This window comes from Plodia interpunctella, chromosome 21 (assembly GCF_027563975.2).
Source record: "Plodia interpunctella isolate USDA-ARS_2022_Savannah chromosome 21, ilPloInte3.2, whole genome shotgun sequence".
NCBI lineage: Eukaryota > Metazoa > Arthropoda > Insecta > Lepidoptera > Pyralidae > Plodia > Plodia interpunctella.
The window spans coordinates 1146837-1164796 of NC_071314.1; the positions used below are offsets into that span (position 1 = coordinate 1146837).

Here is a 17960-nt window from a genome sequence, read left to right on the forward strand (position 1 = left end):
AATTAAGCCAGTGGAGACCTCAATTCGCAAATCCCTCGTCTGGTTGGCAGAGAAAAGAGACTAGGACGACTCCAATCCCACTGGAATCGATCCAAAGAGCTGAAGGCATTTGATTGCCCGGATCAAATGACACGCTGCTAAGTTTCACGCTTTGATATACTCTGATGATGCTATTATTAACTTGGCGATAATTGTACTAAATTATCCAGCTGAACGAATTCTTTTTAGCATGTCAAAGTCTGTCTGTCGGTCTGCCTGTCGCTTTCACGGCTGGAGACAAATTTAATGCACCGGGAAACATAGGCTACCGATAGAGATAAGTTACAGCTAGAAAGAAGTAATTTTTAAACCTATTATATTTTCCTCAGCAATGTTCTAATCTTAGATTACAGAAATAACAATATATTCTGTCGTTCTGTGTTGTGTGAGTGAATAATTTGAACAAGATATTGTCAATGTAGGTAGCACATGTGCAGCATACAATCTAAAATAAATACCAAACATTGTATATATAGGTAGGTACTTTATACTTTTATTGCTCAAGAAAATAGCTGTGATATTCAAGTTTTAGAACAAGTAAGCTTCTAATGTTATACAGATTAAGGATGTTTGTAGTTTTAGTATAAACATTTCTTCTGGGTGCGAGGACGTAAACCGGAGTACAAAGTTCTGCGAAGAAAATCAATACTGCCCTGACATTGGGTGACCGCGCTCAATGGGTAGGTATGCGTACGGCGTACGGCCAAGTAAATTCTTTTGTTTATCCTAACTTTCTATGAAATATACAATATAAATATCCTAATTGTTATCTATTTACCTACCTGTTTGGATTACAGATGTACATATTTGAATCTATATTAATCATTAAATTTATAATTTGTAACATTTCGAAAATTTTATATCTCCACTTTATATTTAGACGACGTTGTACTTTAATCTTTTAATCATACAACTTAGATACTCCGTTTTGAGTTGGGAACATGAATTCAAAAACAGCCCAGTATTTTTTTCAAAATAGGCACTGGCTGTGAAACACGCAGAATGCGGCATGTCGACGCCGCGAGCTGTTGCCGCTCCGTGCGATAAATACCGCTATGCGGCGTTGCCGTCCCGAGCTCGTTCGACCCACATCGAGGCGGCAACAGGCTTTTTTCACTGTGCTGAATGTCCGCAGTTTTGTTTATAGCATTTTTAATTGCGATTTTTGAATTCCTAGTAATAACAAATTAGTGACGTCATGTCATGAACGCATTGTTACGTGTGATTTTTCATTCATTGGTAGGTATTTCACTATTATGATAAGGTTTACGTACTTCCTGGGCGATTGTTTTTAAACAAAAAGATTTGCCACATAAATACAACTTTGATTAATATAACTGCAATTCAATTTTAATGCTATCCACCTACCAACCTACCTATTTCGAATAATAATTAAAAATCTAGAAGAATAGATACCTACTTAAAAGATTAGGTACCACTGCAGGCGTTCTCGAAACTACCTAATCACGCTACAAGTTGTGGGCAGATAGGTAGTATATTTTCAAGATTCTGTATTCAAAGAATCAGAATCGATTGTGTACCACTTAAATTTGAAAAAAGTCCACTCCGGGAGCGCCGGCAGAAGTGAAAACTTGAATGTATCATTGCATTTTTGACGTTCTCCGTATTCTCCCTTTTCAGTGGGCTAGCTGGTGACCCCAATTCCATTGCGTTTCGTAGACGAAACATACACAAAATGGCGGTTGTCTGTCAATTGTCTGGTGATTTGATGGCGCCATTAACGAAGGCGGACACCGTGACGAACCCATGGTTATTTGAACCATGGAAAATGTCGATCTTATGGGCCATGGACAGTCATAACACAATTGAAGGGCAAAGCATAACTAAATTGCTGCCATATTATTACTAACATTATTCAAAAATCCATAAACTTTGAAGAAAATGCTGCGTTTAAACTTATTCACCTGGAAGTCGACAGTAGACTTAGCTATAAGTAAATTTATGACCGCATCCAATTTGAAACCTGTGTTTGAAGAATCAGCATCGTGACCTGAATAATTTTTAAATAACATACAATATCTTGAAGAAAGGGATAATAATCTCAACCAAGAAAAGAAGAGCCAACTCTGAAGATGAAAAATCTCTTCATCCAAATTTTGTCTCAGACTCCCTAATTTTGATATTTGTGTTTCCGATTATAATATTAATGCATATATATTCAAAGCATTGAATGTATCCAGGAAAGTATAACATTAGTCAAAGTCAGCTATAAATACTCTGCATGTACAGAACTTCCTTTCAGATATATTCACCGGGCCAGACGGGCAGGAGGGATTAGGGTTACTAATTATAGTTTAAATGGTTCCTTAATTTTATTTCGATCGCTGTATAAAATTAGTTTTTGATATGGTACTTTCTTTTGGTTCTGTTCGACGAAAGAATCTTATCAGATATATGGTAATTTTATATAATTTGCTTATAGTAAGTATAAGAAAACTCTTCTTTTTGATGATTTTATATATATGTAAGTACTTATTTTGGGTCTGTTTGTTGAAAGTCTAAGATTAAAATACTTCTTACAACATTATGTATGGTAATTTCGTATCTTTAATAGCGCTATGATAGCTGCTAAAAAGAACTAAACTCGTGTCGTGCCTCGTGACATTTTCGGATATATCTGCCGAATAACTGTGCATGTTTTTTTTTTTGCTAAAGATTGGTAGCCCTGCAGCATACCTGCAGTGGCTACATGCGTGAAGATGCAGATCTGGTGCCGACAATGCACCGGACGTGCATTGTGCTGCGAAATAGCATATGCACTTGAATGACTCCATTATTGTACGGAAAAACTATTATCGTATTGTAACATCTTGTATTATTTTAACTAACAAAGTGGAATTTATGGATAGCATCAAAATAAAAAGTAGACGTTTGTACAATCAACAGCACATCAAGTAACCCACCATGTACCTCTATAATGCGGTATTAGCGTGAGTTTGCAATGAATTTGGATAGGTTGATGTGCTGACTGTACCTTCTATTCTCATATTTTTTTTTAGGTCTAAAATTTGTACTTTTATAGTTATCTTTTTTTTTTTCTTTATTTTGTCTTTAACATCTGCTCGACTATCCAAATTTTGTTATCCTGTGGAGTGAATGTCGAATATCCAAAAATTGTCATAATAATATTAGATTTTCTAATTTCTGCTCCACCCTACTTAATTATTATTATATTTTATGCTGAAATTACATATATCCCTTCTACCCAGTGGTTTTATCACAATTTTACGCGGCCAGAAAATATTTTCGAAATAGGTAAGGTATTGTCGAATCTCGAAATTGAAAAGAATATTCTACTCATTTTTTTTTGACATAACTGGCAATGTGTACTTACATTAATTACTTTTTAATTTGTCTTTTATCGATTGTAACATGAGTCGGCACGGAAATCTTTTGTCACGACACTAATTACCAAATTTGGAAACTAATCAACTAATGACGGTGTCGTTATCTTGTTTGTGAATTAACCGACTTTGCCTTTTGCTAACATACCTATTTATAATTGTTTATTATGAATGATATGGAGAGGACAAGTGATATGAATATTTGCGTAAGACTGCGTGGAATCTATTATTGAACGAAAAGCAGAGTAACTTGTAAAACATTCCCATCATCGGACCAAATGTTTGTGATTGGAAAAAAATAGTTTACTTGCTGGTCGGTGTGGAATTTCGGACTTATTTATCATCTACATTTTATTCTATTAGTTACCTAAATTGAATTCTAATAATAATCAAATTTAGTGACGGATGACAGAATTTGAACGATTGAATGCATCGACGAAGATCGAGAAGTTTCGACAGAGTCCCACTTTACAGTTTCAATTTCACACTTATTTAGACATTGCAGAAGTAATTTCTCTTTCTAAGCTTACATTTATTTTATAGCTACCAGAGTCTTTTGATTGTCATTATTGTAAAAACAGCAAAATCATCTCAAATAGACTATGTTGAACATAAATAAATGCAATATATGTATCTAAACTAAACCTTACATTGTCGACATCGTCAACAAAATAGCGTCAGTCAATTAATAATAAAATGTAATCTCAATGTCTTGAATGTGAATTGCTGAATCAGTGCACACTGTTGCCGTCCGGGCGACGCGCCGGCCAGGCGTTGCCGCATCGTCGGATACGCTGCTGCGGCGTTGCCACTCCGTGCGGTGCGGGCGGGCGCCACGCCACGTTGCCGAGTCGACCAACTGAAAAATCCATTCATTCAATTAGTGTACCTATCTTTACAAGATACCAAACAGCTATAATTTTGAAGCCAAAAACCATAAATACAGATATTTCCTTTAGTACTTGAAACATAGTCTTTAGTAAAACCCGCTAAAAGAATTCGATCGAAATAGAATTTTCCTTACCCTTACGCAAACCGACCGAATCTTTTCCGTTGGCTGTGTGCAAACGAATTTGGACCGGTCGTTGGAAATGGTCCGGAATCTCGTTGATTGCTGGATTTTCGACCCATAGCAATATTCTAAGCCTTTGGCCCATCCAATATCAATTCATTCGAACGGAAATTTCAACTGATTATCTGAATAATAGGTAACTTATTCCTTTGAAATGACGTTGCCCATTTAGATAGGTATCACTTGTCCCATCTCGGTCTGTCTATACCTACCTACTTATGCGTATAGCTTTAGCTTCTAGTCAGTCACGTTTGAAATTCAAGGAAAAATGTCGATCTTTTTATGGCGTCACGGCGTGGAATACATATTTCATCCGGCGTATTCAGCGTATATAAATACACGATGGAACTATGTGAGGGTATCTTAATAAAGTTGCTGAGCGGCAATTTATGACGCGAATCTAAATAACCCTCATTATTTTGCTCCCTTGTGCGTTGAAACAACTTCTTTGTCACATATAGGTTATATTTTATAAACTGACCCGTCCCGGCTTCGCTTGTGTAAAACATAAATTATACCCCTTTCACTAATATTTATTGGTGAAAACCGTACAAAAATCCGACCGATAGTACGTACCTATTTGAGTTTATTGCGAACAGGCAGGCGAGACAGAGGACAGAAAGGTTAGGGATAGAAATTTTTGTTTTAACTCTAGAGAAACAAAGCTTTGAGTATTTTCTATTAAAGTTAAAATTTTGTTGTTACAGGTAATTTCATCGCGTGAAACGAGATTGAAGGGTAAATTACATAAAATCATACAAAATTAAAAAGTTTTGTTATGTCCTCCCGTAACAGCTTCGAATATAATCGGGAACAAGCTTGAAAATTTCCTATTGTTTGAAAAAAAGAATAAAAATCCCGAAATTCTTCCGTTACCTAAAACTGTAAAAACATTTTCAAGGCAAAGTGTTACAAAAGGGTCGGCTAGGGCTCGGTCGGAATGCGAAGGTCTGGCCGCTTACAAACTACGACGTTCAAAACTTGAATTTCTAGAATATCTGAAAGGATATTATCAACAACGGGAGAAAACACGTTACAACTTATAACCCCAAGTGTTACTTTCTCTGTGATAATGGGAATATAGAAAGGTAATTCGGGTACGTATTACAATATCAATATTTAAAATCTTCACTCTTACAAAAGCTCATACTGTAAACCCATTCAGAATAAACCCAGAAATTCAAAATAATATCATTGCAATAAGCCGTATGATTAGGTATTTGTTTAAAAAGTGACAATCTACATACAATACAGATATGAATGAGCATCGGGATGAATTTCCGAGCGTTTCGTCATTGGCAATTTTTCACATTTTAACAAAGACAAGAATCAGTTTTACTATCTGACTTTAAAATCACTGTACTGTGTACAATGTCAATTTTATGAATGATTGATTTTGGAAATGATTCCTTACTCATGACGGATCGTAATGACGGTGCGGCCGAGCGGTCGAACGAAACGCTCGGAGATTCACCCATCGAATATTAAAATATTTAGCTATCTTAAGATACTTAAGTACTATAAAATATGCATTGCCATGCCATGGCCTGATTTTCGAGATCTGTCCGGTTCTATTAATTCCTTTTTGTTATTACCGGCTATTCGGCTATTCTTAACCTTGACGAGGACAAAATCATCGTTTTGGCCCGTGATGGAGGATGGAGCCATAACACAAGAAAAGAATAACGTTATGAACGTTGTGGCTAATTCAACGATCGTTCCACGACAGTACTATCTACGTTTGTTTGAACGTGCTATGTTTTGGAATTTCCAATCCAATTGGAAATAATGTTTCTGTAAATAGCCACATTTACGGTGGAACGATATCCATATTTTCTTAAATTGGCAAGAAAGCGTGAAATCATGGAATACAATTTATCTACAGTTTAAAAGAAGTTGTGATCTTTTAGTAGACATACACATTCAAATATGTTTACCACTGTTTTCTATATACTGTGTTTAGAACACACGTGCATCACGGCCGAAATAGTCCATCTAATTCGTATTAGTAGACGCCACCGTCGCCGTCGCGTCAGTTGGATGTTACGGTAAGCATTTGAGTTTTGGCAACAGCTCAGTGTTATTAATTGTCAGACCATTTCCGAAACTTTATATCTCTCAAAGTGCACCTAATATATTTCGAATTGAGTAACAAATAAGAGTATCATCTTTTAATAAAAATTACGAGACTCACATCCAAACTGTCACATTTATTTATAAGATTAGTATACAGTAGGAAGGAAAAAGTACAACAATTTGTCAACCGAGTAACCGTGCCTGGTGGGGTGGAGGCATGGCTGCGACTATAACTATTTGGAAGTCGCCAATCGGACCGAGATTTCAAGTAGATACCTATATAGAGAAATATTAAAATTAGCAACATCTATGTGACGTTTGATATTGGTCCATATTTCACCACCCTTTATCTAATTTATCCTTTGTTGTGATATTTAGTACGTTTATGAAACCGGTGCAACACAACTACGAATATAAAATGCATGCTACATAATTATGCTCTTGCTCAAGCGTCAACTTGCCGATCGACCATTTCTGCCATAGCGATGGTAAACGCAGGAAACCGTCAAGGCCGCCGCGTCGTGTGTCCAGCGAGCTTGACCAATCCAAGATGGCGGACGCACGCAACGATCCCAACGTTTTTCCGTAACTTTCTACGGCAATCTTTAATATGTTTTTGTAAGATTTTTAAATACATTTTTTGAGGAAAAAAGATTTTGTGTATTTCTGATTACCGCTCTTAAATTGATGGTAGCCGAATGAAGAATTAGAGTAAGTACAATATTAAATTAATTAAGATTCCACTGTTACAGTGTGACGATTAGTGAGTCTTGATGAATAATCATTCAGTAAATAATCCTTACAGATTATAAAATAAAGTCCGCGTCATCTCGGCGTTCGCGATAAACTCAATATATCAGATTTACATGCTGTTTTCACTAAACAATAAACCTTCCTCAATCACACTATTTATACAATAGATAGTGTGATTTTCAAGAAATGTTTAGGCGTATAATTTATATTTTTACCCGAGCGAAACTGGGACGGGCCTCTAGTATTGTTTTGATACTATAAAATTCACGCGTGACTTACACTTCGAACCGGATTCCTTAGTCAGTGTATTTAATAAGTATCTGTTATTTACTAAGGAGTTATCTTGTTTTTAATTTTACCAATATTCAGCCTTTCAAAGCGTATTCCGAACTTTTAAACATTAATTAAGTAGTTTCTTATATTTCAAGTAGTATCCATACATATTATAAAATAATGTCCTCTATCGTTCTTTAAGAAAGGATTTTTGGCTCTATCACTAAAATGGTGTAATGTATCTGTAACAAATACATACTGCATTACATTTATTTATTTGTGTCACAATAATTACACCCCCTGTGGAAGTAATAACAAGATACTGCGACCTGCAGGCTAATCCGTAAAGTATAATTATTATAACAAGTTGCGCCTTGCGCCCATATTTGTTTACCGTGCATGTCATTCTAGTCGCCGAGGCTGTATCGGGTTCCAATCCAATGCTTCCAACAGGACAGGACGTGTAGACTTTCACATATCGTGCGAATTTGTAGGTAGGTAAGTTCAGTACCTACCTACTTAGTAAACCTATTTATCTTTGTAAAAATACCTAAACAGACACTATGTTTTCAACTAACTTTTTTGAACAAGATTTCATATTTGATCTGAGACTTAGAGATACTTATCACTTAGTATTTCTAACGCTAAAATCCTTCCATCCACGTAAAAAGAAGTTACTAGTATCTTTTATTACATTAGTGTAATGTTGTAATGTAATTACTAAGTTGAAGTTACAGATAAGACTTATTCTACATATTTATTACTGAGAAACGTTGTTTTTATTTTTGTGTATGTCGTAACAACCGTCTCTCATTCTCATCTCAATTGCAAATGGCGGGCGGGGTGGGAAGGACGGCAACGCCGCGCCTGGCCGTGTCGGAACGGCAACGCGGCGTGTGTATTTTTATCAGAACAACAATCGAGTGTTATCATCTGTTATCATAAAAAATACTACAATACCAATGTATACATAAAAATATATGTTCAAAAAGAAGCGAATTCGAAGGTTGAAAATTACTTATAAAAATAATCTCTCTCATACTAAGTACCTACTTATTTAGTCCGTCCTTCGAGTACCTAGTATAAACAGAAATACGTACATATTTTATTTCTTAATTCTGCCGCAAAAAAAAAACCAACCACCATAATCGTCTATATCAACCTTTATTAGAAAAAAACCACTCGGCTCAAATTCAGTGACCAGGAAAAATCATTCGAAAGATATTTTATATTAACTTTACTAAACACTGGTGATTACAACTACGGATGTTCTATTATATTGTTCTTCACTTTTGGCACGCTTCATGAAAATATTTTCGAATTGAAATTTGGCTCGAAAGTCGCTCACACAAATCCATTATTATATAAAACTTCATAGATATAAGAGATTACCATTTACTGTCTACACACATAAGCGAAAACTTTTCAAATAACCGTCGTAATCTCAAACTCTCGCGAGCTCCTTACGACTTATGCAAGTAGCATTATGTAATTACTAGCAGCGCCCCGGGGCTTCGCTCCCGTGGGAATTTCGGGACAAAAAGTACCCTCCGTACTTCAAACTATGTGTATGTAAACTTTTGAGAAGATTAATTGAGCAGGTAAACCGTGAAGAGGTAACAAACAAACAAACTTACTTTCACATTTATAATATCAGTTAGGATTAGTCAGGATAACTTACGGCCCGCCCCGGCTTTTTTCGGGTAAAACTATAATACACCTAAACTTTCCGCTTCATGATTGAATATTGATTTTAAAACCCGCATCGATAAATCCGTTGCGTAGTTTTAAAGTGTTAAGCATACATAGGGACAGACAGCGGTAAGCGACTTTGTTTTATACTACGAAATGGTAGCACTATTCTGTGTTCAGTAACCCTAACAGCTTTGATTTTACTTGAAAGGTATTTCTCGGAGTATCCTAATTTTAAAACACCTAATTTATATTAACTTTAACTTTCTTAAACCAAGGTCGAATAGTAATCATAAAGTCTACGCGAGGTTCTTGTCGGTGTCTTCCATTGCTCTTCTCTCCGTAACTAAATTACTTCACTTCTTGATAATAAAAAATATGAGAAATAACTATTTAATATAAAAATTGACGAGAAAAAGTGTATGTGAAGGTCTAATTTCTGAATAAATGATTTGAATTTGAAGTACTAATATTATAAATGCGAAAGTCTGTCTGTCTGTTCCGTTTTCACGGCTAATCCGCTGGACTGATTATGAGGAAATTTTGGTGTGCATGTAGTTAAATAACGTTCAAACATACGCCTTTTTTTCAGAATGGGGGTGAAAGTTTGTATGAAAATCGTGTCTGTTCCGCTTTCGCAGAGAAACTCAAGCGGATGCTACTTATTAATATACCGGCGAAGCTTGTCCCACGTCCATAAAAAAGTCCAATAAAGCTAAGGTTAAAATTTACCGAGTATAGGCACAATACAGGTAATCTATAACGAAACCCCCTTTCTATTTAAGTGAAGGGGAGAAATGTGGGATTGCGTCCCCCTGTGGGGCGGGCACCCTAGGACCATGAGGGCCCTTGGGTACGCAAAATCAGCTGTTCCTATTTCGTTCGGAATTTTTTTTTATTGGCTTCACAAAATGGAGACTAAGATTCATACATATCGAGTGTGCTAACAACATTATATTCAAGTGGGATATAATAAGATTTATTCGAGATATATTCGAGATATATAAGATTATATTCGAGTAGGATTCGATAAGATTAAACTGAGAAGCATGAATTCGATGCGGAAATAAGCGAAAACAATAAAAAGCCTATGTTTTATTTGTGCTGCCGTCCGTTCTAATATTTTGCGTTATTCGCCCTCCAGACGACCTGGCGGAAGGTCGTGTCCGAGAACGTTGAAAAATAACGTGTTATCGGCTTTCGGAATACTTGATAAAGGCTCGTGCACACCGAACGCATAAGCAGCATGTCAGCTTGCTCCTTGCTCGTATCACCTGCCTGTCCACATGCTCGATTGCCTTCTGTGCTATAAATAAACTATCTAACAGAATTATTGCTAATTAATTTCTATTAAATACTGCACAAAAACATCAGTGCCAAAATGATCTGTGCGGGGTATGAGCCAAGCCGCATTGCTCAACATCCTTCGTATGAAGTTTCGATGTTCGTAAATGCACGACAGTGTCATACCTATAGAAAACAACGGAGCTATAGCGTACTGCGTCGTCGTAACGGAGCTCGACTGAGCAATAGGACATAGTTCTACCTCGAGTGTACTTACAAGCGCGTATGCAGCCGTGCTTTATAAATTAAAATTCCACACATTAATGCTGCATACGCATTCGGTGTGAATGGGGGTGAATAGTTACAAATGTTATTCAAAACTGACGTTTGTAGTGGAAAATGTTATTTTAGGACACATGATTCGGGGATACTAACGTAGATACGAAAATTTAAACGTTACGAATAGGTTCTTCTACAAAATTAAAAAAGAAAATCAAAAAAGGCATTTTAGTAATTTCAAAGTGTATGTATGTATGAAAATAACACAACGACAATATAATTTTTTACGCGAAAGGAGCCGCTGGGTGGTTATTTCGTGTATTTTTCTTGTAATATATCGCCATATAATTGTTTATAGCCATTTAACTAAAATGTAGTGAAAAAAATATTTGAAGAAACACATGATTTACGGACACAGTCTTTTAAAAAGCAATGTTATCTATTAACAATTAAGTAATTAGGAAAGGCTTTTCCCCAGCAAACCAGCAAGTTGACTGAAACAACTAAAAAAAATATGTTATCTAAAATTTCTAGATGTGTGATTGACGTAGCCTACATTTTTCGGATTAGCTTCACATAGATTTCGCAGAAAATCTTGATATCTAGGTCGTGATACTGACCTTGATAATGTTATTTGATCTAAAAAATCATAGGAGTAATAAGGTTCAAAACGATGACTGCCTTTTGCAGCCGCCCGTAGATGACGTTGAAAATAAATATATTTTTTTTTTGCATTAACAGTGGCAAAAAAACATTCTAAATTTAACCATTTGACCCCACGCGTAGTCGTTATTACCATTCACTTGGCGATTGTGTTACCGAGGTCGAAGTCGTTTCGAGACTTATTACGAATCTGATTACATATAGTAATATGTATGTATAGCCTACCGTTATATAATTATTTAGTGTGCTGCACCAGTTAACTTTGACGTTTAACCTGCGCACTCGTCGTTCAATAGCGTACTTTGCGCTTTTCTGCGCAGGTTTAAAGTTGACGACCCACCGATAATGTCATGTGATAAAATCATTTTAAGGTAACATTTTATCTATCCGGAGCCTTTGGACCTTAGGACTAATATTACCTAGGTGCTATAACATGGTGCTCAAATAACTAATTCCTTTTGAGTAGCAAGAGCATTTCAGAAATCTTTACATATTACCACTTTGTGTGAAAACCAGGCTGCGGTCTGAGCCGCGAGCAACAGCTAGTATACATACTGATATTATAAATGTAAAAGTCTGTCTGTTACGCTTTCAGAGCCAAATCGATTTTGGTGGAATATCTCTAGAAATCATTACATTTCTATCAGAAAGGCGATGAAAGTTTGTGCGAAAAACGCACTAGATACTTTTTGTCGCGTGCGGAGCCTCGGCTAACAGCTAGCATAGATATATAATCCTGTATTCGTGTGGGGAAGTCTCCACTCGCAGACGGCCAGGCTGGCGCTGTATCGATCGCGCGCCATTTCAGCGCGATAACATCTAGGTCAGGCCTTGTGTAAATAAAACTGCCTACCACCTATATAGGGTGTTTGTTTACTGAACTATATTTCCTAGGTTTCGTTGAGGCGTGTGGTTCCGCCCTAGAATAGGACCACTCGAGTTTATTTAGACACCTTGTACAAGCGTCTAAGGATGGCTGATAGGAAACAATAGCATTCCCAAGGGGGATTGACGTCAGGCAGGGGGCCAATTGTATAATCACAGTAGAATCTTTTTTTTTTACGCTGACCACGAGCTTCGCGGCGTCACAGCACAGCTCCGAACGAAACCGGGTATTTGCCGGGTAGTTGATACATGAGACATTATTTCTTCGTAGATACCTATTTAGGTTTCGTATTACGTTCGTATAAGTTTATGTTCTAGAATAAGAATAGTCCATTTTGCGATTCTGACCATTTGCGACAAAGTAAATATATTTGACAAAACCCGAGTCTGTCATTATGTGTTTCTGACCAACATCGACTAAACCACCGAAGCTAGTGTGAATGCCTGATCCCACAGGAAACAGGTGCGCTAACAATATGCATTATGTATGTACCTACCTACATCCTGTACTTTCACGAGACTTTCATATTTCTACAAGAAGTGTACATATTTATATAATTTTGTCCTCCCATCACGCCCTGTTTTACCTATATTACAATCGACTTTAATCATACTTCAAATGACAGCACATCAACCTATTAAATATTCGTGGTACAGTCACTGTTATTATTAGTACAGATATAAAAAGTACAAAAAGGACTAACTTCACATGACTCTTTTTTTTATTTTTGGTAGACTTTTATTGGCTGTATTCTCACTCACTTACCTGTTATTTGAAAAAAATTTTGATTATAGTTTTATTTCCACTTTTCTCGGGAAATGTATCATCACATTTCCCTAAATCCTGATTTAATTCATAATTAGGTGTACATATTTTAAATTTTACAACTATAGAATTATGTTCATAATACACTTATTAGCCTAGATATGGTATTAGATTTTTATATAAAACGTGATCGATTTATAATTTTTAAATGTCGTTTCATTGTTACAACTGGATCAATACGACTTTGCCTAGTATTTTGTTTCCACTAACAGCACATTACAAAATGTATTTTTTTTTTGTTTCAGGTAACACAAGTGCCAAGTGATCTTGGATATATTAGTGGTAATTTTGAGTAAACTCGCGATATATTTATCACAGTATCGATCACATTTCATATTTCACTCGAATTTTATATTTTTCGGTATTCAGCAAATTTCGTTTCAGGAAGATTTTGTTCAATTTCCATAATTTTACTTCACTTTTAGCTTTATTTTGCATTCTATCGCCATTATTCGATGTTGATCACTGAATTTGTTCATATGCTGCTGCTCGGAAGCATTCTCTCCTGGTCTTGAAGTTGAGTTGGATACGTCCATTCAGTCAGACGTCCCCGGCGCGACTGATGTGAAATTCATTGAACAGGCCGCTAGGATGTGGGCGGGGCGTGCGGTATGCGGCGTCATTGGCCGGCCGGGCGCAGCACAGTAATGGCCGCCAACGCATTCAGCCAATGAGTGGCGCGAGAACCGTACGCGCGTCCGTCCGGCGACTGGCGCGACGTTGCCAGCTTTTCAGAAAAAAAATACCAGATTCGACCTTCTTAGGACCCCCAGTTTTTTTTTGTTTGGCCCCGCGTTATCATTCGGGAACTCGTATGGAGGTCCTTATCCTGTAGTGAGATGGTGCTGGTAGGCAGGTGTACTTTTAGTGTAGTGTCGTAGTGTATTATGGTGTGGTCGGCGCCGTCAGGGGAGGTGTTGATAGACATCGTGACAAGGTAGCTATGATTGCTTTACCCGGCTGAGTCATGTGACACGTAGCGCCTCGTGGTGACGTGAGCTTATCAGCGCCTTATCACGGCTAGTAGGTATATGTCTGGGCCTCGTGTCCGGAATTCTGCACACAATCCCAGTCTTGAATGTACTGGCTTTAGGTATAGTTATGTGGAGCACATAGAACTTGACATTGGACCGGGGCATCCTACTATCTGTAGGTTACGTATGTACCTACTCGCTAGTTAGTCATTGATTCCATTATGTTAAATACCTGCCATGTACGATGGTGCTATTGTTCCTTATCTTAATGATGACGTATATTGTTATGCCTAACCTCCTTTATTGGAGAAAGTGTCTTCAATATAAACACACACTATAATAATATACCTACGTCGGCTGTTTACCTAGGTATACTGCGCAAAAGTGCTGCGTAAAAGTTTAAAACTCAGAAATTACCTTTTTAGATCAGTGTTGCCACTCTCACACTTTCCTGTACTTACAATTTCTACGACAACGACACGGAACTCATTCATTCTATTGTACCTATTCTATTCTACTCATATTATCTTTATTTATAATAACTTATTTATTATATAATAGGTACCTAAATAAGTTCCAAAGTTCGACTGAACATTGGGACATTATTTGAAACGAGATTTTACATCACTCCACCATGCTTATTCACTAAAAGTATTTAGTTATCGAAATAGGTCAGTTTAAATGCTTTTTTGCTAAATTAATATTTAGAGATGCTAAATTTCTGAGGACCGGAGGATACGACGCCAATTATACAGCATTATCTGTGGACTGTGTACAGTGACATACAGGTTTTTCAGTGTGCGAGTGGTAGTGGTAGCACGCAAAGCACGAGATTAGGTGTGCCATGGTTTGGGGAAAGCCTCTACATGGACACGTATTTAAATATGAAGGTGAAGATCCTTCAGTAAATTGTCACTGATTGAAGCCAGCCAAAATTAACTTACCACGAGTGAACTACATTTTTTTTCCATTGCAATACCAAATATGGTTAACCCAGTATTGCCAGTCAACAGACGACAGGTCGAAGCGTGCTACCAGTATCGAATGTAATGGCCGAAATCTGAAGTCGTCATATTGTATTCAGACATAATGTAGTCTCAGATACACGAACGCGATACTATGTTAAATAGAGACGTATACGTGATTCATATCAAGACGCTCCAGGCTACATAATTGTTAGGAAATGTGATAAAATCAACTATGTTTCATGTGTGCATACGTACACGTGTACTTAAATATTTAAGTATATAATAGCTCATATCTATACAAGTATCTTATTACAACTAATGCACAAACAGATGGATTAATATTACATGTGTCAATGGAGAAATATGCGTTTCGAACTGCGTCGTACTTTGATAATTTTGATGAAGTATTTTTTATATTTTTCTACAATACAACGGTGTACATATATAGTGAAAACCGTATTAAATCCGTGCAGTAGTTTTTGAGTATATCACGAACAGACAGATGCGTCAGTGGACTTTGTTTTATAAATATATAAGGAAAGGATAAAAACCACGTAGGTACTGTACCTGTACGCTAATAGCTTTTGTAATGTGCCTGCAATTCAGCTCATATAAGCTAAAAACGGCAATGAACCTCCACAAAAGACACCTTTGTTGCTTCACAGTTGACGTTCAGATAAAAGCAAGGGTCGACAGGACGAATGACTCATTTTGGGCTGGTCTGGTCCAACCGAGGTGGTGGGTGGAGAACCGGCGTAGATCCGGTTAGCGTTATAGTAGTCATATAACGTGATCTCTGGAGATTTATTACGCAGATTCGACTGTTTTTCGAGAAAACACTAAATGTTGTTCGCTCTATATCTATTTAGATTAATACAAGTCATAACAACACAAGTCTCGAACTTTGGGGCCAACTCAATCTATGCGATTTGTCCATAGATTTTTTAAGTACAAAAAAAAACAAAGATTTTAATTCGCCTTAATTTGAAAAATGTTGTTATTAAAAATAAAGATCACTCACGTGTGATTATAGACGGAAAATTCGAATATAGTTTCAGTCTAGTAGTAGACCTTTTTCAAGACTAATGCGAGGCGGTCTACGCTACCACCAAATGTAAAAAATTATATTACCAAGAGAAAGCGTGATGTTCTTTTCAACTACGTTCACAGACTCTTCAGGCTATGCAATAAACTCTAATTATCTTATATCCGGGACTTTGTTATCTGTAGCACACGTTACTTGACAGTCACAGACAAAAAGATTAAATTCGGTAAATATGTATAACTAAAATAAGTTTAAAGTCCACGACTCATTGTTAATGTTCAAACGAATGTCTGAATTTTTGACCAAATCCGAATCGGCTCTTGTCACAACCTTAGACCGAACAGACGTAGGTAGTTGAAAATTCAAAAACTCTTCGAGAGTCAGTTCAAAACATAAGTGTTTTATGTGAAAACATTCTAAACGTGTGACACCCACTGGATTTATATAAATTGACAAGATTTTAGATTAATATCTTGCAGATTTTAAAAAATGAATATCCTTATCCTTACATATGTATTATAAAACAAAGTCCTGCTTGTGGCGCGTCTTATCTGTTTGTTCGCGATAAACTCCGAAACGACTGCACGGATTTTTATGCAGTTTTCACCATTAGATAGTGTGATTCCTAAGGAAGGTTTAGGTGTGTAATTTATTATGTTTTTACTTGAGCAAAGCCGGGACAGGGGCTAGTTTGCATATAAAAATGCCAACTCAAAAATTCTCAAATTATCTACTAACACAGTTGACGGTACGAGAGGTAAATAAACCTATAGTAGGCAGTTTCCAATGTTCGTTTTGCAAAACAAGCTATTGTTTAGAAATGATTACAATACATTTTTTTTTTACACAACTGTTATCCACGACGTTTTGCAGATTTTGACTGTATACGTCGAATCGTCATCAAGATTTTTGCATTTAATAATGATTTACTTGGGCTGTTTCACAACTTGCTGATGAAGTATCAGAATAGTGTATAACATATCTAATTAAAAATTGTGTTTCAAAAGTGTTGGATAGGTTTAACTGGCCAATCACATCAGGTTCGTCTCGCAGTTAGTTTTATATGTTGGATTACAAATCAGAAAGTGGCGAAAAAGTTCCTTAGTCAGGGCTGAAGAATTTCCAGAACGAATTCAGGAAATGAGATCAGTATAGTATGAGATTTGGCAATGCTCCCACAACGTAATATCAGCCATGATATCCATATTTTTATCTATTTATCTATCTATGTTATCCACTGACATACAACTGAATAGACAAGACTAAATAAAAAATAACACAAGATGTTTTATCGACTTAATTTGACGAAATATAAATGACGAATTAATTGACTTTGACTTGAATTGGAAACAAATGTAATTTCTTTGCATATATTTGTCAAATTAAAATAAGAATGTAATAAATTATTCAAGGGATAAAACTAGACTGGAGATTGAGAGACTGACAAGCATTAACACTAATATAAATTTCCTCAGAAAACCCGGTACAGTTAAACGTGACCTTGAAATCTCGCAATTCTCGGCGCTATCTACCCCGTAAGGGATAAATACGTAATATTGTGTCTGTATATTCCCGAATATGTATAAAAACGCGGACGTAGTATTAAAGAACTTTTGTCTGACGAAGTCGCGCGATCGGTCAAGCAATTCCAACAATATATTTAAAGGTATTTCTTCCTCCCTACGAAGGGATCTTCAGGATGAGCGATCTGTCCCGATCATGGCTTATTATGTGACATGTCTTGTCTATTTATATGTATATCTATG

The 17960-nt window shown here is 36.5% G+C and overlaps 1 protein-coding gene across 4 annotated transcripts in view; it reads left to right on the plus strand.

The window, feature by feature from the left end:
* The window catches only part of LOC128679414 (uncharacterized), a 115547-nt gene that overhangs the window by 31960 nt on the left and 65627 nt on the right, over positions 1 to 17960 (plus strand). For 3 of the 4 annotated variants that reach the window (XM_053761648.2, XM_053761651.2, XM_053761650.2), the window contains exon 1: positions 13945 to 14144. The exons of the other annotated variant lie outside the window; for it this stretch is intronic. In XM_053761648.2, coding sequence (XP_053617623.1) covers positions 14095 to 14144 — 50 coding nt within the window. In that variant the 5' untranslated portion in view covers positions 13945 to 14094. Of the gene's footprint in view, positions 1 to 13944; positions 14145 to 17960 lie in introns of those variants that run through there. 4 annotated transcript variants of the gene reach the window in all.